Below are 23,217 nucleotides of genomic sequence, written 5' to 3'. Positions count from 1 at the left end.
TATAATCATCTGTATATCTAATAAAAACATGTGGCCCCCATCTGCGGATATCTAAATCCGTGGATCAGGGCCACATGAACTCTAAACAAATTTTCCTGCCAATTTGCCCCACTGGGTATGCAGAAAATGATCATCATTGATTCTGTTTGTTTTCTCAGATATAATGTTAAATATTCCAGAAAGTTAGGTCACTATGTTATGGAAAAACCAAAAGAAAGGGGGGTTGTGACACTTTAATCATTAATAGGTTTATTATTGCACAACCTTTCAGGGAAAGAGCCTGATTCATAATGGATTTGATTAAAAATGTCCCTTTGATTTGTACAAAAACTTCTTTTGGATACACTTTGACATTTGTATAGCCAGATTTAAGGACAGATATCAGTGTCCCCAGTGTCCCCAGGTAATTTCCTGGTTTTGACTGTGGATCTTAGCAATGCACAGTTAGGCTGTCTTGAAAACAATAGTCTTGATACTGAGATCTTCATTTGGTGCTCAGCAAAAAGGGAAAGTGGCATAATCAGCTACATAAATACCCTCATACTTACTTGGCCACCTGAGCTCTGATCATTGTAGCCAGAAGCACCTGAACCAGAACCACCATTGTAGCCAGCACCACCACCATAGCCTTGGCCACCCTAAACAGGAATTAATTTTTAAAAACAATTTTATAATGACTAGCACAATAATTGATCTAAATGATCCTTTTTTCATCCTCCACCCCCTAAATTTCTTCTTTTTTCGGGTTATAAGGCTCAGCTCAGAAATGTTGTATTTTAAATAATTTTACTTTATGGTGTATATCTGTACCACTGAGAAAGGACATATGGCAGAAACACATTTGCTTTTAATTGATATTTAACTATTTGCTATGCACTATAGCCTTGTTAATCTAATATCTGGAACCCATTAGTATTTCTTATGCCTTTTGTCAACCTTCTTGGTTACCTGGTTTTTCTGGGTTGAAATCAATGGCATTGGAATTGTGGTCTTCATCTAGTGTTCATCAAAAGTGGGATGTGCCCCAATCAGCTAAATAAATACTGTCATACTCACTTGGCCTCCAGAGCCCTGACGATCATTGCTTGAACCACTAGAACCAAAACCATTAGGACCTTGGCCAGCCTACGGAATGAAAAAAGAACAGTTACTGATCCTGTTTCCTCAGATATAGGTTTCAACATTCCAGATGGATAATCGTGTTAGCATGTCACAGCAAAAATAAAAACGGGTCTTGTAGCACCTTGAAGCCATATGAAATTATCATGATGTCACCTTTCCTGGATTAGAGCCCAATTCGTAGTGGTTGGATTAAAAAAATGAACGATCATTTGGGTATTATCTGTGCTATACACAACCAGAGAGACATCAGCACCCAAACTTTTCTCACATTACTTTCACCAGTCTCTCTCTCTCTCTCTTTCTCTCCTCCCTCCATTTTCTGGCCTTTGCCATGTTTCTCAAAAGTTCTGCAGAGGACCACAAAGAAGACAACCACACAAAAGACAGCAAAAGAAGAAAGAAAAATGTTGCATTGGGGAAAAGTGGGAATTTTTAATTCAATTATGTTTCCCCTGTCAATATCACAGCACGTGAAAACCAGAGGTAACTCTTTGTGCCCCTCTAAACCACCCCAAAATATCATGAGTTCACAGTATTGTTCCCCTGGTATCCACTTTTATTTCATTTCTTCTCTCTCCTGCCTACTACTAATAGATGCTGCCACCTGGTGGCCATCTGTAGAATCATCTATACGTCTAATAGGGACATGTGGCCGCCTCATCTGCGGATATCTAAATCCGTAGATCAGGGCCACAGGGACTCTAAACAGATTTTCCCACAAATGTGTCCTGCCAGGTTTGCAGAAAATGAACATCAATGAATTTGGGTCCCCCCCCCCCAAATATAACATTAAATACTCCAGAAAACTAGGTAACTACATTACGGCAAAATGAAAAAAATGGGGGTTTGTGAGACATTAATCATTTATAGGTTTATTATTGCACAACCTTTCAGGGAAGAGAGCCTGATTCATAATGGGTTTGATAAAAAAAAAATGTCCCTTCGATTTGTATAGAAACTTCATTTGGATACACTTTGACATCAGCAGAGCTGATATTGGTGTCCCAATTTAAGGGCAGATATTGGTGTCCCAATTTTTTCTCCGGAAATCTCCACGGTTATTTCCTGGCTTTGGCTGTGGATCCCAGCAATATACCGTCAGAAGAAGGCTATCTTGAAATCAATGGCATTGGAATTGAGATCTTCATTTGATGATCATCAAAAGGGGGATATAGCATGATCACCTACATAAATACCATCATACTCACCTGGCCACCAGAGCCCTGACCATTGTAGCCAGAAGCACTAGAACCAGAACCACCATTGTAACCACTACCACCACCATAGCCTTGGCCACCCTAAACAAGAATTTAAAAACAAAAACAAAAACAATCATGCTTGTTCTGTGAAATATGGTTTTAAAAATTCAGGAAGGCTAGCCATGTGACTGGGTTCTATCAACAACCCAAAAAGGCATCTTGGGGCACTTTAATCATTCATAGATTCATTACGCCACAGCCTTTCAAAAACAAGAGCCTGCTTCATACTGGATTTGATTTTTGAAATGACCCCCTTAGACTCATAACAAATATTCATTTGCATATAGTTGAATCTCAGTAGCTGATCCAATAGTTACACATACAACATAATTTGTGCAATACTTCTGCTGAGTTATGTGAAGAGGTTAAATTCTCTAAAGAAGTTTTATCCCTGAATGGTCCATATTTTCTTAACCATCTCTGCAAAGTATGCTGGATTTGAAACTATTGAAAGCAGAGCAAATCATACTCTCATTTTAAAAGGTTCAGTTCAGGATATGGGTAAAGGCAGTAGCACTGATCATTGTAACCAGAACTATCAGAACCAGAACCATAGCTTTGGTCACCCTATAGAATTAATTTAAAAAATTAACTTCATTGATTCTGGTTTTTTTTCTCTCTTTCAAATATAAGATCTCCCGGATTTTTCCCCTGGCTTTGAGCTGTGGATCTTAGTATCACACAGTTAGAGGCATTGGAATTGAGGTCTTCATCCAGTGTTCATCAAAAGAGGGATGTGGCACAATCAGCTCCATAAATACCATTATACTCACCCGGCCACTAGAGCCCTGAGCATTGTAGCCAGAAGTACTTGAACCAGAACCACTGTTATAGTCAGAACCACCGCCATATGTTTGGTGACCCTAAACAATAATTGAATAATTGGGGAAAAAACACTTCATTGATCCTGCTTATTTCTTCAAATATAATTTTGAATATTCCAGAAGACTAGTCATGCTATCTGTGTTACAGCAACCCCCCCCCCCCAAATCCATTGGGTGTAACTTTAATAGTTAGTAGATTTATTATGACATAACAAGAACAAAACCCCACCTTATACAGGTTTGATTTAAAAAAAAACCCTTAGCATTCATACATAAAGTTCATTTGGGCATTCTCTCTCTCTCTCTCTCTCTCTCTCTCTCTCTCTTCTTTCTTTCTTTCTTTCTTTCTTTCTTTCTTTCTTTCTTTCTTTCTTTCTTTCTTTCTTTCTTTCTTTCTTTCTTTCTTTCTTTCTTTCTCTTCTCCCCCCATTTTCTGGCCTTGGCCATGTTTCTCAAAAGTTCTGCAGAAGAGAACAAAAGTGAGCTACTCCAAAACCCACAAAAAAATGCAATGGGAAAAAGAATTTTAACTCAGTTATGATGCACCTACCCTGACCTGGATGGCCCAGGCTAGAAGACAACAGAAGAGGGCAATACCAAAGACAGAGCAAAAGAACAAAAAAAAAAAAGTGGTCTAGGGGGGAAAATAATTTTTAATTCAGTTATGTTGCCCCTGTTCATATCACAGCATGTGGAAGCAGAGGTAACTCTACATGCCCCTCTTCACCTCCCGGAGTAAGCCACCCGAACATATTGTGAATTCTCTCTATTGTTTCCCTGGAATCCACTTTTATTTTATTTCTTCTCTCTCCTGCCTACTTCTAACAGATGCTGCCACCTGGTGGCCATCTGTTTAACCATCTATAGATCTAGTATGGATATGTGCCCCCCCCCCCCGCAGATATTTAAATCCATAGATCAGGCCACAGAAACGCTAAAACAAATTTCCCACAAACTTGCACACACTCCAAGGTTTACAGAAAATAAACTTCATCCTAGCAACAAACAGTTAGAAGCAGGTATCTGGAAATCAATGACACTGAAACTGAGATCTTCAATTGGTGTTCATCAATAAGGGGGATTTGGCATAATCAGCGGGATAAATATCCTCATACTCACCTGCCCACCTGAGCCCTGACCATTGTAGTCAGAAGCGCCAGAATCAGAACCACCATTGTAGCCAGAACCACCATGATAGCCTTGGCCTCCCTAAACAGGAACGTTGTTTTAAAAAAAGAAAAGCAAAACACACTTCACCAATCCTGCTCGTTTCTTCAAATATGATTTTACGTGTTCACCAAGGCTTACTATGTGATTGGGTTCCAGCGGCAACCCAAGAAGGCACCTTGTGGCACTTTAATCATTAATAGGTTTATTATGACACAGTTTCAATTTTACTTACTTAGTTATATTATTTAGTTATACTTACCTCGATTTTACTTACTTAGTTATATTCATGTAGTTAAGTTGAACGTACAGAAACAATGTAACTTTTATTACACTTTATAGACAGATATAATAATGTCTGAACTGATTGAAACATACATTCTTAACGGGGGGGGGTCACAGATGGACAGAGAAAGCTTAATCAACCAACCTAAGTGACAGAGACAGCATGCTGTACCCTCCCTCCCATAGAAACAATATTCTTATACAAGGATGTCAACTCCCAACAAGACTTGGCCATCCTAAACAAGAATTTTAAAAACAAAAAAACACTTTACCAAGCCTGCTCGTTTCTTCAAATACGATTTTACATATTCCAGAAGGCTAGCCATGTTACCACGTTCCAGCACTTTAAGCATTCATAGATTTATTATGACAACAAACTTTCAGGAATGAGAGCCTGCCTCATACAGGATTTAATTTTTAAAAATATCCCCCTGAGACTCATACCATGTCTTCATTTGGATAGAGGCCTTTTATGTATTGGTTGTTTCTGCCGGATTTGCTGCTCTCTAGATGCACAGTATTTCCATTCGAATTCTCAAAACACTATGCGCAGGGGTTCCCCCCTCCCCCGAAGAAATTCCAGGAGTACTTGGGATTACTCAGAGATAAATTATGTATTACCTGCGAAAACGCTGAGCTTCAGAATTAATGGGGGAGTGGTCACAGACGTCATAGTTGTTACGCGGCTTGCCATCCCCCCTCTTTTTTTATCATGCACGTGCTCTAGCAATAGATCGATCTCTCGATTGATCACAGGCGGGAAAAAGGCAGCAGCTCTGTGGTGGGATTCTCTCATTTTAACTGAGCCAACTAGCCGAGTAGTGTCCGCCTCATTATTGCAGCATTCTGACTATTTCAGCAACAGATTGATCTCGTGATAGATCACAGGTGGGGAAAAGGCACCAGTACCGATGGCAACGGAAACAACCCCTGCATAAAAGGCCATAGTTTGACCTCAATAGCTGATCCAATAGCTATATATACAACATAAATGTGCAATGCTCCTGTTGAGTTATATGAAGAGGTTCAATTCTCAGAAGTAGTTTTATCCCTCAATGGTCCATATTTTCTTAACCATCTCTACAAAGCATGTGGGATTTGCAACAATTGAAAGCAGAGCAAATCATACTCTCACTTTAAAAGGTTCACTTCAGGGTATGGGTTAATTCCATAGCCCTGATCATTGTAGTCTGAACTACCACAGCCAGAGCCGTAGAATTCATTTAAAAATAAACTTCATTGATTCTGTTTGTTTGTTTTTCAAATATAATGTTAATATTCCAGAAGGCTAGGTAACTATGCTATGGCCAAAAAAAATAATAATAATAAAAGAATTTTGTGTCACTTTAATCACTGATAGGTTTATTATTGCATAACCTTTCAGGGAAGAGAGTCTGATTCATACTGGACTAAATTTTTGAAAATGTCCCTTTGACTTGTACAGAAACATCATTTGGATACACTTTGAAATCAGCGCAACCAGATTTAAGGGCAGGTATCAGTGTCCCAATTTTTTCTCCGGAAATCCCCAGGGCTTTTTCCTGGCTTCAGACTGTGGACCCTAGCAACACACGGTTAGACTGTGTTGAAATCAATGCCATGAGATCTTCATTTGGTGTTCATTAAAAGGGGGATGTGGCATAATCAGCTACGTAAATACCATCATACTCACCTGCCCACCTGAGCCCTGACCATTGTAGCCATAAACTCCAGAACCAGAACCACCATTGTAGCCAGGACCACCACCATAGCCTTGGCTACCCTAAACAAGAATTTAAAAAAAAAAAACACTTCAGCGATCCTGCTCATTTCTTTAAATATGATTTCACATATTCAACAAGGCCAGCTAAGTTACTGTTTCATGAGAAAAAACAAAAAATCCATCTTTTGTCACTTTAATCATTGGTAGATTTATTATGACATAACCATTCAGAATAAAAACCTGCTTCATAATGGATTTAATTTTTTAAAATGTCTCTGATGCCTATACAGTCTTTATTTGGATGCATTGAACTTATCGTAGCCAGATTTAAGGAGAGATATCAGTGTCAAAATCTGCCCCCCTCCCTGAAATCTGGAATATCACTGGCTAGGTTGCAGCTTCACGGTGAAAGGTTTTTCATAAGACATTAGAAAAGGGGTGGCAGTCAGGCTGAGAGTGGAGGAAAAGCACTCTGTATGTACCCCCAAGGACCAAGGATTGACCCCCCCATTCTGTAGATTTAAGGCTTCAATCCTAAGAACACTTTCATGAGTGCAAGCTCCACTGAATAGAAATGAATAGGACTCTGAGAAGATTATTAGATTAATAATTTTGGAAATTACAAATTATTAGATTGATAATTTTGGAAATTACAATTTTTAATCCAAATTTTAAATCCAAAAATAGGGTTCCCGTGTCCATCTTCGCCACCGCCGGGAAGTTTTTGGGGTGGAGCCTGAATAGGGAGGGGAGGGACTTCAATGCCACAGAGTCCAATTGCCAAAGCAGCCATTTTCTCTAGGGGAACTGATCTCTATCGGCTGGAGATCAGATGTAATAGCAGGCGATCTCGAGCTAGTACCTGGAGATTGGCAACCCACCTATAAATGACTCACACAATAATTAATCTAAAGGATACTTTTTTTCTTCCCTCCTACTTCTTCTTTTTGCAAGTTTTAAAGTTTAGGTTAGAAATGTTGTATTTTGTAATCGGAATCAGTTCATTTTATGTTGTGTGCTTTAATAATTTTTACCACTGTGGAAGGCCTTGTGGCTGAAACGTATTTTTTTAATGGGGTTTTTATGCACTCAAGCTTTGTTACTTTATCATATGTAATCCTCAGCTCGCTGTGGATAAAAATGCAGACCACTGGGGAAGGCACTGGCAAACCACCACGTAAACATAGTCTGCCTAGTAAACGACGGGATGTGACGTCACCCCATCGGTCAGGAATGACCCGGTGCTTGCACAAGGGACTACCTTTACCTTTAACCCATAAGTATTTCTTTTTTCTTAGGCCTTTTTTAACCTTCTTTTTTACCTGTTTTTTTCTGGATTGGAGGTGTTTTTTTTTCCATTTTAGTTTTGGTTCTGCATTCAAGACAGAACAATATCTTAACCCTTCGTCATAGTTAGACTCAACCGAATTTGATAAAAATTTTGTTCCTTCCTTCTGTTGTCTGTTCATATGGAGCCTCTCTTGGTTTCCCTGGCTATGGACTGTGGACCTTAGCCATGCACTGTTAGAAACTGGCTGTCTTGAAATCAATGGCATTGGAATTGAGATTTTCACCTAGTGTTCATCAAAAGGAGGATACAGCCCAATCAGCTAAATAAATACTGTCATACTCACTTGACCCTGACGATCATAGCTTGAACCACTAGAACCAAAACCATTAGGACCCTGGCCAGCCTATGGAGTTAAAAAAGAACAGTTCTTGATCCTCACTTTCCTCAGATATAGGTTTCAATGTTCCAGATGGATAACCGTGTCAGCATGTCAACGCAAAAATAAAAACTAGTCATGTAGTACCTTTAAGACTTTGGGGATTATTATGATGTCACCTTTCCTGGATTAGAGCCCACTTCAAACTGGTTAGTTAAAAAAAAAAAACACCTGCCATTCATAAATAGGGTTGCCAACCTCCAGGTACTAGCTGGAGATTTCCTGCTATTTCAACTGATCTCCAGCCGATAGAGATCAGTTCCCCTGGAAAAAATGGCCGCTTTGGCCATTGGACTCTATGGCATTGAAGCCCCTTCCCAAACCCTGCCCTCCTCAGGCTCCACCCCAAAAACCTCCCACCGGTGGCGAAGAGGGACCTGGCAACCCAATTCATACATATTGTTCATTTGGGTATTATTTGTGATATACACAACCAGAGAGACATCAACACCCAAACTTTCCCCCATTTCCATCACCAGTTTCTCTCTCTCCCCCCTCCCTCTCCTTCCCCCATTTACTGGCATTTCCCATGTTTCTCAAAAGTTCTGCAGAAGACAATAGAAGACAAAGTAAAAGAACAAACAAACAAACAAAAAAGTGGTGCAGTGGGGAAAATAATGTTTAATTCAGTTATGGTACTCCCGTCCATATCACAGCATGTGGAAGCCAGAGGTAACTCTACATGATCCTCTTCACCTCCCGGAGTAAGCCACCCAAAAATATTGTGAATTCTCTCTATTGTTCCCCTGGAATCCACTTTTATTTTATTTCTTCTCTCTCCTGCCTACTTCTAACAGATGCTGCCACCTGGTGGCCATCTGTTTAACCATCTATAGATCTAGTATGGATATGTGCCCCCCCCCCCCCCGCAGATATTTAAATCCATAGATCAGGCCACAGAAACGCTAAAACAAATTTCCCACAAACTTGCACACACTCCTAGGTTTACAGAAAATAAACTTCATCCTAGCAACAAACAGTTAGAAGCAGGTATCTGGAAATCAATGACACTGAAACTGAGATCTTCAATTGGTGTTCATCAATAAGGGGGATTTGGTATAATCAGCTACATAAGTAACCTTATACTCACCTGGCCACCTGCGCCCTGACCATTGTAGCCAGAAGTACTAGAACCAGAACCGCCATTGTAGCCAGAACCACCACCATAGGCTTGGCCACCCTAAACAAGAATAAATATATATAAAAAAAAAAACACTTCACCAATCCTGCTCATTTCTTCACATGATTTCACATATTCAAGAAAGCTAGCCATGTTACTGAGTTCCAACAACAACCCAATAAGGCATCTTGTGACTTTAATCATTAATATGAGATTCTATGAGGATTCTAATACATTTATTTTGACAAAGACAGAGCAAAAGAACAAAAAAAATGGTGGGGAGGAAAAAAATAATTTTTAATTCAGTTATGTTGCCCCTGTCCATATCACAGCATGTGAAAGCCCGATGTGACTCTGCGTGCCCCCCCTTCACCTCCTGGAGTAAGCCACCCCAAAATATCTTGAGTTCTCTTGATTGTTCCCCTGGAATCCATTTTTATTTCTTCTCCTCCCTACTTCATATATCTCTATCTCTATCTATCTATCTATCTATCTATCTATCTATCTATCTATCTATCTATCTATCTATCTATAAAAAAATTTACAATAATACAACATTAAAAAAACAACCTTCTTACCAAACAAACATCGACCAGTACTTATAAAACCTATAAAACATATAACTTTCTTAATAACCACTCTCTTTATGAACCACCACCAACAGAATCTAAACTTTTAAGCATGTTCTCCATCCTGGATATAGTAAGATTCCATATTCTATCCAAGTCCTCTATTTTTTTGTTCTTTTGATAGTAAGTTAATTTAAACAACACATAGATCTCTCTTACTTTGTCAAACCAACTATTTAAGCTTGGAGAGTTCGCTCCTTTCCAGCATCTGGCAAAATTTATCCTTGCTAATGTTACCATATGGAGGGATACTTTTAATAGATGCTGCCACCTGGTGGCCATCTGTAGGACCATCAATATATCTAATATGGACATGTGGGCTTCCCATCTGCATCCGTACATCAGGGCAACAGGAACACTCAACAAAATTTCCCACAAACTTGCCTCCCCCCGACAGGTTTACAGAAAATAAACATCATCCTAGCAACAAACAGAAGCAGCATCTTGAAATCAATAACACTGGAATTGAGGTCTTCATTTGGTGTTCGTCAAAAGGGGGATGTGGCATAATCAGCTACATAAATACCGTCATACTCACCTGGCCACCTGAGCCCTGACCATTGTAGCCAGAACCACCATTGTAGCCAGGACCACCACCATAGCCTTGGCCACCCTAAACAAGAATTAAGAAACACTTCATCGATCCTGCTCATTTCTTCAAATATGATTTTATATATTCAAGAAGGTTAGCCATGTTACTGGGCTCCAGCAACAACCCAAAAAGGCATCTCGGCGCACTTTAATCATTCATAGATTTGTTATGACCCAGCCTTTCAGGAACGAGAGCCGGCTTCATACTGGATTTGATTTTTAAACATGTCCCCCTGAGACTCAGAATATATCTTCATTTGTATATAGTTTGACCTCAATAGCTGATCCAATAGCTATACATACAACACAATTTATACAGTATAGCTGAGTTAAATGAAGACATTAAATTCTCTAGAGAAGTTTTATCCCTGAATGGTCCATATTTTCTTAACCATCTCTGCAAAGCATGCTGGATTTGAAACTATTGAAAACAAAGCAAATCATACTCTCCTTTTAAAAGGTTCAGTTCAGGATATGGGTTTAGGCAGTAGCACTGATCATTGTAACCAGAACTACCAGAACCATAGCTTTGATCACCCTATGGAATTGATTAAAAAATAAGCATAATTGATTCTGTTGGCTTTTTTCAAATGTAATGTTAAATACTTCAGAAGGTTAGGTAACTATGTTATGGCAACACACCCCCCCCAAAAAAAAGTATTTGGTGTCACTTTAATCACGAATAGATTTATTATGGCATAACCTTTCAGGTAAGAGAGTCTAATACATACTGGATTTGATTTTTTAAAATGTCCCTTTACTTGTACAGAAACTTCATTTGGATACTCTGTGACATCAGCAGAGCCAGATTTAAGAAAAAAATATCGGGGTCCCAGTTTTTTCTCCAGAAATCCCCAGGGTTTTTTCCCTGGATTTGGCAGTAGATCCTGGCGACACACCATCAGAAGCAGGCTATCTTGAAATCAGTGGCAATGGAACTGAGATTTTCATTTGGTGTTCATCAAAAGGGGGACATGTCATAATCAACTACATAAATGCTGTCATACTCACCTGGCCACCTGAGCCCTGACCATTATAGCCAGAACCACCATTGTAGCCAGAACCGCCACCAAAGCCTTGGCCACCCTAAACAAGAATTAAGAGACACTTCATCGATCCTGCTCATTTCTTAAAATATGATTTTACATATTCAAGAAGGCTAGCCATGTTACTGGGTTCCAGCAACAGCCCCAAAAGGCATCTAGGTGCACTTTAATTATTCATAGATTTGTTATGGCACAGCCTTTCAGGAATGAGAGCTGGCTTTATACAGGATTTGATTTTTAAACATGTCCCCCTGAGACTCAGAATATATCTTCATTTGTATATAGTTTGACCTCAATAGCTGATCGAATAGTTATACATACAACACAATTTGTGCAGTACTCCAGCTGAGTTACATGAAGAGGTTAAATTAATGGAATTATTATGGCATAGTATAGCCAGATTTAAGGACAGGTATCAATGTCCCATTTTTTTCTCCATAAATCCCCAGGGCTTTCTTCTGGCTTTGGTTAGAAGTAGGCTATCTTGAAATGAATCGCATTGGAATTGAGGTCTTCATTTGGTGTTCATCAAAAGGGGTGTGTGGCATAATCAGCTACATAAATACCATCATACTCACCTGGCCATGTGAGCCCTGACCATTGTAGCCAGAAGCACCAGAACCAGAACCACCATTATAGCCAGGACCACCACCATATACTTGGCTACCCTAAACAAGAATTTTAAAAAAAACTTCACTGATCCTGCTCATTTCTTAAAATAAGATTTTAAATCTCCAAGAAGGCTAGCCATGTTACTGGGTTCCAGCATCAACCCAAAAAGGCATTTTGTGGCACTTTAATCATTAATAGATCTATTATGACGCAACCTTTCAGGAATGAGAGTTAGCTTTATATAGGATTTGATTTTTAAAAAAATGTCCCCCTGAGGCTCATACCAAATTTCATTTGGATATAGGTCTTTTATGCATGGGTTGTTTCCACTGGATTTGCTGATCTTTACTTGCACAGTATTTCCATTTGAATTCTCAAAACACTGTGCACAGGGGCATTTCCCCCCAAGGAAATTCCAGGAGTACTTGGGATTACTCAGAGATAAGTTATGTATGACCTGCAAACATGTGGAGCTTCTGAATTAATGGGGGAGTGGTCACCGATGTAGTCGTTTTATGCGGCTTGTCACCGCACCCTTTTTTTTTATTGCACATGCGCCCTAGCAATGGATTGAACTCGCAATAGATCACAGGCGGGAAAAAGGCACCAGCCCCGCGGTGGGTTAACTGAGCCAAGTAGCCCGTCTGACTATTTCAGCACTCTCAGTATTCCTGTATCCACAAACAAAAACCTGCTCCATCTGGCCAAGGTATGAAACTGACCAACACTCGCTGTGAAACTGACCAAATAAGCAGCCGCACAGGTTGTTGCTGACTATTTCAGCATTCTCTCCACACAGTATGTGCTCTTTAAATACTCTCAGGTTAGCATTAGAGCAGGCCTTTGGATCTACCCCCCTCTCTCCCTCTCTAGCACACAAACACACCAGCCAATGATGCCCCTCCTAGGTGGTGAGGGGTAATAAAATGGAAAGACTGCCCTAGAAGTGCTAAACCATAGTTGGAAAACAAAAGTGTCTCTTGTGCAAATAAGCAAATTAAATGTGTTCATGAAAACAATTTTCCTGTGGGGGGATGTTTCTTGGTTGGGGATTAAAAAGATACCCCTCGCCCCACTCTGCTGCCCTGTTGAATCTTCACTTTGTTCTCTCTGAGGAGAGGGAGGGTTGTGATTTTTCCTCTCCCTCTCCCCACCATTCAACTCCTCTGCTACAACTTGGAGTAGCACAACTTCATGTGTTTCTCCCTGGGGCAGAGAAATGACCAGGGAGTGAGATGCGCCAGTCCCAGCTTGCCAAGCGGCTGCAGCCTCGGAATTAAATGGAGAAACAGTGGAGTTCTGAAAGTGGCCAACTCGCTATGAAAATGACGAAATAAGCAGGCCACCATTCTCTCCTAGGTTGTTTATGCCTGGGTACTTTCACTCATGTTCCTCCTCTCCTCTGTTTCGGTTGTTCCTTGGAGTTATGCATGACTTTTCTCTCCATTAGAGATGACCTCGCTGCCAGCCCTCACAAATCCCAGGACTTCCCTTCCCTCTATTATCCCAACTCTTCCCTATCCCCTGAGCTCAGCCCGGGTGAAATCCCCGTGCATAAGGCAAAGTACAGGACACAGAAGCTTGGTTTCTCTCACAGCAAGCAGACAGCCGATTACAAAGCAGCAGGTCAAGGGGCGGGGATTCAAATACCTCCTGCTTCCTCAGAGTTTTTTCTGAGCAGGCGGCATTTAAAAACAAGGCCCCTGCATTCCTTTCAAACAGCTCCATTGTTGCTCTTGTTCTTAAAATGCTCTTAATGTGCTTTTTATGCAGCAACTGGGTTTCGGGGGCATTTCAAGGAGCAGGGATTCAAATACTTCCTGATTTGAGCTTGGAGACTGCTGGTACATAGACACCCAACAGGAAAGTGGGGGTCCAGCAAGCAACAAATCTCAGGTAAAACTCCGAGGCATAAATGACCCTAATCAGGCACGCACACACACAAAAAATGGCTTTGAGGGAAGGAGTTGGATGAGGGGGAAAGACATGTGGCAGGGAGAAGCGAGAATGGGCGTGGGGAGGAAAACCCATGCACAGGACCAGATTTCGATTTGGGATTGAGGCAGACTTTAAACTCAGGCTAAAACAGCATCCAGGAAATGTGGGGGAAATGCAAGGGGAGAGTGAACGACTTCTAAAGGTCGGGAAATACATGCATAATGAAAACAAACCCTTAAGTAGGCTTAACGGCTATGGAAACAACCCCTGCATAAAAGGCCATAGTTTGACCTCAATAGCTGATCCAGTAGTGATACATACAACATAAATGTGCAATACTCCTGTTGAGATATAACAAGAGATAAAATTCTCTAAAGAATTTTTATCTCTGAATGGTCCATGTTTTCTTAACCATCTCTGCAAAGCATGCTGGATTTGATCCTACTGAAAGCAGAGCAAATCATACTCTCACCTTAAAAGGTTCTGTTGAGGATATGGGTTAACACCATAGCCCTGATCATTGTAGCTGGAACTACCAGAACCAGAACCACAGAACTGATTTTAAAAAATAAACTTCATTGTTTCTGTGTGTTTTTTTCAAATGTTCAACATTCCAGAAGGCTAGGTAACTATATCATCGCAAACAAAAAAAAGCACTTTTGCCATTTTAATAATTAATGGGTTTATTATGGCATAACCTTTCAGGAAAGAGAGCCTAATTCACACCGGACTGGATTTTTGAAAATGTCCCTTTGACTAGTACAGAAACTTCATTTGGATACAGTTTGACATCAGCATAGCCCGATTTAAGGGCAGGTATCAGTGTCCAAATTTTTTTCCTCCCTAAATCCCCAGGGCTTTTTCCTGGCTTTGGACTGTGAATCTTAGCAACACACAGTTAGAAGCAGACTGTCTTGCAATCAATGGCATTGCAATTGAGATCTTCATTTGGTGTTCATCAAAAGGGGGATGTGGCATAACCAGCTACATAAACACCCTCATACTCACCTGGCCATGTGAGCCCTGGCCATTGTAGCCAGAAGCACCAGGACCACCACTGTAGCCAGGACCACCACCATAGACTTGGCCACCCTAAACAAGAATTTAAAAAACACTGCATCGATCCTGCTCATTTCTTCAAATATGATTTGATATATCCAAGGCTAGCCATGTTACTGGGTTCCAACAACAACCCAAAAAGGAATCTTGTGGCACTTTAATTATTCAGAGATTAATTATGACAAAGCCTTTCACGAACAAGAGCCGGCTTCATATTGGATGAGATTTTAAAAAAATTGTTCCTAGTGTGCAACACTGGCTATGGACTGTGGATCCTAGCAACACACAGTTAGAAGCAGGCTGTCTTGAAATCAATGGCATTGGAACTGAGCTTTCATCTAGTGTTCAGATTAACAAAATTAAGATTACATTGTTGTTGTTAATCTAATCTAATGTTCATCGAAAAGGGAATATGGCCCAATAAATACCGTCATACTCACTTGGCCTCCAGAGCCCTGACGATCATACCCTGACCCACTAGAACCAAAGCCATTAGGACCTTGGCCAGCCTGCAGAATTAAAACAGGACAGTTCTTGATCCTCTGTTTCCTCGCATATAGTTTTCAATGTTCCAAATAGATAACCATATTAACATGTCACAGCAAAAAATAAAAACTGGCCTTGTAGCACCTTTAAGGCTTATGGAATTTGTAAGATGTAAGCTTTCCTGGATGACAGCCCCCTTCATACTGGTTGGGTTTTTAAAAAATCCCCTGCCATTCATACATAATGTTCATTGGGGTATCTTTGGTGCTATACACAACCAAATTCTGTAGAAGACAACAGAAGAGGGCCACACCACAGACAGAGCAAAAGAACAAGACAAAACAAAAAGTGGTGCAGTGGGAAAAAGCCAAGTCAAGTTTATTAATACAGTCGACTGACCAATCACATGCCAACACATCAAAACAGTGGGGAAAAGAATTTTTAATTCAGTTATGCTGCCCCATTCCATATCACAGCATGTGGAAGCCAGAGGTAACTCTACGTTCCCTTCACCTCCCAGAGTAAACCACCCCAAAATATCTTGAGTTCTCTCTGTTGTTCCCTCTCTTGAAATCAATGGCATTGGAACTGAGATCTTCATTTGGTGTTCATCAAAAGGGGGATGTGGCATAATCAGCTACATAAATACCCTCATACTCACCTGGCCACCTGAGCCCTGACTATTGTAGCCAGAACCACCACCATAGACTTGGCCACCCTAAACAAGAATTTAAAAAACACTTCAATGATCCTGCTCGTTTCTCCAAATATGATTTTAAATATTGAAGAAGGCTAGCCATGTTACTGGGCTCCAGCCACAACCCAAAAAGGCATCTTGTGGCACTTTAATCATTCACAGATTTATTATGGCACAGCCTTTCAAGAATGAGAGCCTGATTCATACTTGATTTGATTTAAAATAATGTTCCCCTGAGACTCATATTAAATCTTGGGGGAGAGGCTGTGCCTCAGTGATAGAGCATCTGCTTGGCATGCAGAAGGTCCCAGATTCAATCCCCGGCATCTCCAGTTAAAGAAACTAGGCAAGTAGGTGATGTGAAGAACCTCTACCTGAGACCCTGGAAAGCTGCTGCCAGTCTGAGTAGACAGTACTGACTTTGATGGACCAGGGGTCTGATTCAGTAGGATATAGGCCTTTTACGCATGGGTTGTTTCCACCAATTTTGTTTCTTCTTTTTCAATCTTTAAACTAACTTATCCTTTTTTTCCTCCCTCTTATTTCAGGTTTTAAAGCTTAGGTTAGGTGTTGTATTTTGAATAAATGAATACTTTTACTTTCCATTTGGGTATTATTTGTGCTATACGCAACCAGAGAAACTTCAACACGCAAACCTTTTCCCCATTTCCTTGACAAGTTCCTCTCTGTGTGTGTCTTTTTTCTCTTCTCCCCCCATTTCCTGGCATTAACCATGTTTCTCAAATGTTCTGCAGAGAACAGTAGAGAGCTACTCCAATGAGTTTCAAAAAACCAAAAAGAAAAAAGCAGTGGGGAAAAGAATTTTTAATTCAGTTAGATCGCCCCTGTCCATTATACAGCATGTCGAAGCCAGAAGTAACTCTAGATGCCTCTCTTCACCTCCCGGAGTAAGCCACCCAAAAATATCTTGAGTTCTCTCAATTGTTCCCCTGGAACCCACTTTTATTTCTTCTCTCCCCTGCCTACTTCTAATAGATGTAGCCACCTGGTGGCCGTATGTATAATCATCTATATAGCTAATATGGACATGTGGCCCGCTCATCTGCAGACATCTAAATCTGTGGATCAGGGCCACAGGGTCACTAAACAAATTTTCCCACAAACTTTCTCCCCCCCCCCACCAGGTTTGCAGAAAATAAATTTCATCCTAGCAAAGAACAGAAGCAGGCTGTCTTGAAATCAATGGGATTGGAACTGAGGTCTTCATTCGGTGTTTATCGTAAGGGGGATGTGGTATAATCAGCTATATAAATACCGTCAAACTCACCTGGCCACCTGAGGCCTGACCATTGTAGCCAGAAACACCAGAACCAGCATTGTAGCCAGCACTACCACCATTGCCTTGGCCACCCTATACCAAAAATAAAAAAAATAAAAAAATTCATAGATCCTGCTCATTTCTTGAAATGTGATTTTAAAGATTCAAGAAGACTAGCCTTGTTATTGGGTTCAAGCAACAGCCCAAAAAGGCACCTTGTGGCACTTTAATCATCCAGAGATTTATTATCACACAGCCTTTCAGAAACAAGAGCCTGATTCATACAGGATTGGATTTTTTAAAATGTCCACTTGAGACTCATACTAAATCATTTGGAGACAGATTGACCTCAATAGCTGATCCAATAGCTATACATAAAACATAATTTGTGCAATAATCCAGCTGAATTATATGAAGAGGTTAAATTCTCTAAAGGAGTTTTATCCCTCAATGGTCCACATTTTCATAACCATCTCTGCAAAGCATGCCGGATTTGAAACTTTTGGAAGCAGTGAAGAAGAAGAAGAGTTGGTTTTTATATGCTGACTTTCTCTACCACTTAAGGAAGAATCAAACCAGCTTACAATCACCTTCCATTCCCCTCCCCATAACAGACACCCTGTGAGGTAGGTGGGGCTGAGGGAGCTGCAAGAGACCTGTGACTAGCTCAAGGTCACCCAGCAGGCTTCATGTGGAGGAGTGGGGAATTGGCTTCTATGCCTAGGGTTGCCAGCTTCGATTTGGAAAATACCTGGAGATTTTGGGGGTTGAGCCTGAGGAGGGCAGGATTTGGGAGGGGAGGGGACTTCAATGGGGTATAATGCCATAGAGTCCACCTTCTAGAGTGGCCACTTTCTCCAGGTCAAAGGATTTCTGTCACCTGGAGATCAGTTGTAATAGCAGAAGATCTCCAGTCACCACCTGGAGGTTGGCAACCCTATCTATGAAAATAAGGCCTGGCTCAGTCCAAGGTACCTTTGCGATTTCAAACAAGATTATGCTACTGTTCCCCCCCCCCCCCCCAGATACTCACCTCTTGTGGTTTAATTATTTCCAAAATGTTCCTCAAAAGCTAAGGGGGGAAAGGCGGGAATTATATTAGTTGTGTTCCATTATAATGCACTTTTTAGCAGTAGCTCAGATGTGTCCCTTATCTTTTGACAGAAGAGATTCTCCATTCAGCCTTTCTGCACACAAACCCCACCCACTGATCTCACAAAGGCAAGAGAATGCGAGCCAGGAGTCCCTGCCTTACAGAGAAGCGGCTTACAGCATCTAAACATGGGGAAGAAAAAAGAAATACTAAGAAGAAAACTCTCCATTAAAATCACCTAAACAGCGGTGCATAGGCACCCTGATAATAGGGTTGCCAACCTCCAGGTGGTGGCTGGAGATCTCCCGCTATTACAACGCATCTCCAGCCGATATAAATCAGTTCCCCTGGAGAAAATGGACACTTTGGAAATTGGACTCTGTGGCATTGAAGTCCCTCGCCTCCCCAAACCCTGCCTTCCTCAGGCTCCATCCTCAAAATGTTCAGGTGTCTCCCAACCTGGAGCTGGGAACCATAGCTGCTAATGATTTGGAGATTTGGGAGTAGAGCCTGGAGAAGGTGGGGTTTACAGAGGGGCGGGATCTCTGTGGAGCATAATGCCATAAAGCCCACCATCCAAAGTATCCATTTTCTCCAGTGGAACCGGCCTCTGTCACCTGGAGATCAGCAGTAATCCCCAGAGATCTCCAGCTGCCACCTGGAGGTTGTCATAGGAAAGATTCACCAGTACTGTAAAAGTAATTGGCAAAAATACCAGTACGTGCTCAATTGTGAATTTATCTATAAATTTATCTAAATGTAGCACATATAATAACCATGAATTACACACAAACAATGTGAACCTGAGTGCAAAATAAATTACAAATATCTATCCAATGCAGAAACCTAAGAACACAAAACTTACAAATAAGACAGAATATATATACAAACATCGCTTCTCAAGTGTGTATACAAACATACAATTTCAAAGAGATGGCTTTCTTCTTACAAAAGATTAACAATAACTATGAAATATATCCTTATTAGTCATTTTCTTCTGCAATGCTGTGAAACATAGACAAGCCGAAAGTTGCTGACTGTAGGCGAACGCCTTCCGGGTTAGAACGTTTTCGCCCCTAGGTGGCTTCGTCAGCCTGGCATATTCAATTAAGTAAAGAGTTCTATTATACAAAAACGATTGTTATAAAAAACTAAACATAATCTTCAAACTATTGACAAACACACACAGACCCAAATTACTTTAACAAGTTAATCCAATGAAGAGATTTAATTTCTTGAAGAGTTTTACTTGTGCCCTTATGGCTGCAGCCGGAAGGCGTTCCCATGCATCTTCGTACGCCTACAGTTAGCAACTTTCAGCTTGTCTATGTTTCACAGCATTGCTAAAGAAAATGACTAATAAGGATGTATTCTGTACTTATTGTTAATCTTTTGTAAGAAGAAAGTCATCTCTTTGGAATTGTATGTTTGTATATATATTCTGTCTTATTTGTCAGTTTTGTGTTTTTAGGTTTCTGCATTGGATAGATATTTGTAATTTATTTGCACTCAGGTTCATATTGTTTGTTTGTGTGTAATTCGTGGTTATTATATGTGCTACATTTAGATAAATTCACAGATAAATTCACAGTTGAGCTTGGTTTTTGCCACCTGGAGGTTGTCAGACACCGATGTCTGACACACTGCTCATTACTCTGCCATAGCTGACACACAGCTCTACTACCATCTTTGTACCTCTTCCTTCAGTTAAACCTCAGAGAAAGCAGACGAAACAGCCAGAAAAACCAGCAAGCCCCTTCCATATACTCACCGAAAGGCTCTTTAACAAGTCAGCCTACAAAGAAAAGGAAGGGCAAATGTTATTCAGTGGTTCTTTCTCCATTTCTCAATCTCCTCTCCCTAGCTGGTTGCAAGAAATAACTTTAGGGTGAACAACAAAGCTCAGGGTTGCCAGCTTACTCAGAATAGCAGGAGACTTCCCGTCGCCATCTCCCAGCCCCCGCTGCAGCTTTAATGAGTGGTGGGAGGAAAATGGAGGGGGGGGTTGAGGTCAATCCATCATGGTGTCACTTCCAGGTAGGGTTGCCATCTCCAAGTTGGGAAATACCTGGAGATTTGGGGGTGGAGCCTGCCTGAGGAGGGCGGGATTTGGGGAGGGGAGGGACTTCAATGCCATAGAGTCCAATTGTTTTGGATGAGGCAATATAACAACAACAGGAACTTTTTATAGCGAGGGAGGAGGGTCAACATCAGTCACGTGAAATCCTTCACTTATTCGCCATGTTTGGATACCATCCTTTGAGCAAGGAATGAACACAAATCTCCCAAATTAGCCCCTCCCCCATACACACTCCAGCTACTCTGCAGGGGCCCTCTTTAACACAGCACAGATCTTATAAACTCTGAGATATCCTGACCAGTAATAGATCCTGAGGAGGGAAGGCCGCATGGTATAGCCCCATCAGATCTTGGAAGCTAAGCAGGGTCAGCCCTGGTTAGTATTTGGATGGGAGACCACCAAGGAATACCAGGGTTGCTGTGCAGAGGAAGGCCCTGCCAAACCACCTCTGTTAGTCTCTAGCCTTGAAAACCCCATAAGGGGTCGCCATAAGTCGGCTGCGACTTGATGGCACTCTACACACACACACAAAATAGATCCTGGAGGTCTTCAGGCATGAGATGCCCACATGGTGCATTCCAAGAACAGTCAGGTTATTGCCCTGCCCCTTACCCCTGTGACATTTCCATTCCCCAATTAAATCCAGAAAGGCTGGCGCCTGAATCAGAACCCGTAGTTCTGGTATAGATTCTCATTGAGAAAGAACTGCACCCCATGTAGAGTTGCCAACCTCCAGGTACTAGCTGGAGAACTCTTATCAGCCGATAGAGCTCAGTTCACCTGGAGAAAATGGCCGCTTTGGCAATTGGACTCTATGGCATTGAAGTCCCTCCCCTCACCAAACCATGCCCTTCTCAGGCTCCACCCCAAAAACCTCTCACTAGTGGGAAATAGGGACCTGGCAACCCTAACCCCGTGGCTATGCAGATTCAGGCTATACTCAAAATGGTGTCATGTGTTTCTGACTCCCAATCTAATATCCAACTGGTTTTATTCCCACTGTGTGTGTTTTAATTGCTTTCTGTGCACCGGCTTGTTTTTATTAGTTTCTATCAGGAATGATCGGTGCTTGCACCTTTATCTTTTTATATTGACTTGTTTTGTTTTATTGTTTTAGTCGTGGACCACCTCAGATGGACCTGGAGAGGGGGCAGACACATTTTTCCAAATAAATAAACAAATTGTCTTCTGTGGACTTCATCGAGATGAGCCTTGGTTGCTTCCTCTGGCATATACAGAAAAACAAAGCTGAGCATACTCACTGGACTGCCATAGTTATGAGGACCATCGTGCTGAGGAGGACCGTTGTCATAGGGCTGAGGACTATTACCCTGAGGACCATAGGGTTGATGACCATAGAGCTGAACACCAATCTATAGATTTTTTAAAAATGTACACTGGTGAATCATCTCATGCTTCTTCCCTCAAATATAATTAAAAATTTGCAAAATTATGGAAACCCAGACACTTGTGTGTGTGGGTGTATACACACACACGCGCGCACACATATGTGCTAACTTAGATGGCCCAGGCTGGCCAGGAATTTCAAGATCTCAGAAGCTAAGCATCCAAATGTGAACCCTAGTTAGTATTTGGATCCAAGCTGGTCTTTGATCGTAATAAACAAATGTATGTATTTGGATGGGAGACCAAGGAAGTTCAGGGGTGCTACACTGAGACAGATAATGACATCATATCTTGGAAACCCTGCAAGATCACCATGACTTGATGGCATGTTCTACTAAACACACACACACATATATATGTATGTATGTGTATGTATGTATGTATGTATAATTTATGGCAAAATTCATTTATTTTCCTATACATCAATGGACACTAGTATAAACTAGTATAAATGTCTTCTCAGAAGATGTGCTTATGATCTGGTTGTCTATTTGTTTGTGAGATGTAGGCGTCTTCACTCTGAGTAGACAGTCCTGACTTTGACCAAGGATCTGATTCTATAGAAAGTAGTTATGTGTGTTCACTGATGCGTTGCATTGTAAAGTCAATGGACCAAGATCTGGACACTCATTTCTCTTGATATTAAATTGCAATGGAGAGCCACTGATGTCCACTATCTGCCTTCTGACATCACAAACAAACCTCAATTGATTTCCAATCAGGATGAGACTTCGAACCCTCAAGTTCTCATGGTCCCTCTCTCCACCCCTCACACACAGGTCTACAAATGAAGACTCATTTCTTGAGTTAGGAAGTCTGTGATGTAACAACTCTTTACACCATTCCAACTTGTGGGGCTTAAGCAATGGGAGTTTGTTTCTTTTCCAGGAACTAGGATTCTAAACTAGGACTTAACTGCAGTCTAGACTTCCAATTCTGGGTTGAATTGCAATGTGAGATATTACTGTTGGTCTTTTTGGTCAGGATCATGATGAGGCAGGGACAGGTGATAATCTGATATTGATTTACAGGAAAATATAGTGTATACAGAGAAACAAAATGCATGATACTCACTGAACCCCCAAAGAGTCGAG

The 23,217-nt window shown here is 41.1% G+C and overlaps 1 protein-coding gene across 1 annotated transcript in view; it reads right to left on the bottom strand.

Annotated features, from left to right (window-relative positions):
- The window catches only part of LOC130474679 (uncharacterized PE-PGRS family protein PE_PGRS54-like), a 196,971-nt gene that overhangs the window by 162,939 nt on the left and 10,815 nt on the right, over positions 1 to 23,217 (bottom strand). Inside the window, exons 5-22 of the mRNA XM_056846378.1 lie at positions 21,979 to 22,089; positions 20,408 to 20,431; positions 18,577 to 18,615; positions 17,553 to 17,636; positions 16,229 to 16,285; positions 15,522 to 15,590; positions 15,031 to 15,114; positions 12,051 to 12,140; positions 11,438 to 11,512; positions 10,374 to 10,448; positions 9,177 to 9,266; positions 7,994 to 8,053; positions 6,330 to 6,419; positions 4,325 to 4,414; positions 3,155 to 3,244; positions 2,331 to 2,420; positions 1,057 to 1,125; positions 549 to 638 (exon numbers count right to left, since the gene is read on the bottom strand). Of these exons, the coding sequence (XP_056702356.1) occupies positions 549 to 638; positions 1,057 to 1,125; positions 2,331 to 2,420; positions 3,155 to 3,244; positions 4,325 to 4,414; positions 6,330 to 6,419; positions 7,994 to 8,053; positions 9,177 to 9,266; positions 10,374 to 10,448; positions 11,438 to 11,512; positions 12,051 to 12,140; positions 15,031 to 15,114; positions 15,522 to 15,590; positions 16,229 to 16,285; positions 17,553 to 17,636; positions 18,577 to 18,615; positions 20,408 to 20,431; positions 21,979 to 22,089 (1,377 nt within the window). The remainder of the gene's footprint in view (positions 1 to 548; positions 639 to 1,056; positions 1,126 to 2,330; positions 2,421 to 3,154; positions 3,245 to 4,324; positions 4,415 to 6,329; positions 6,420 to 7,993; positions 8,054 to 9,176; positions 9,267 to 10,373; positions 10,449 to 11,437; positions 11,513 to 12,050; positions 12,141 to 15,030; positions 15,115 to 15,521; positions 15,591 to 16,228; positions 16,286 to 17,552; positions 17,637 to 18,576; positions 18,616 to 20,407; positions 20,432 to 21,978; positions 22,090 to 23,217) is intronic.

This window comes from Euleptes europaea, chromosome 3 (genome assembly GCF_029931775.1).
Source record: "Euleptes europaea isolate rEulEur1 chromosome 3, rEulEur1.hap1, whole genome shotgun sequence".
NCBI classification, from domain to species: Eukaryota; Metazoa; Chordata; class Lepidosauria; order Squamata; family Sphaerodactylidae; genus Euleptes; species Euleptes europaea.
Note: the sequence above shows the minus strand (reverse complement) of the source record. Positions and strands in the feature narration are given on the sequence as shown.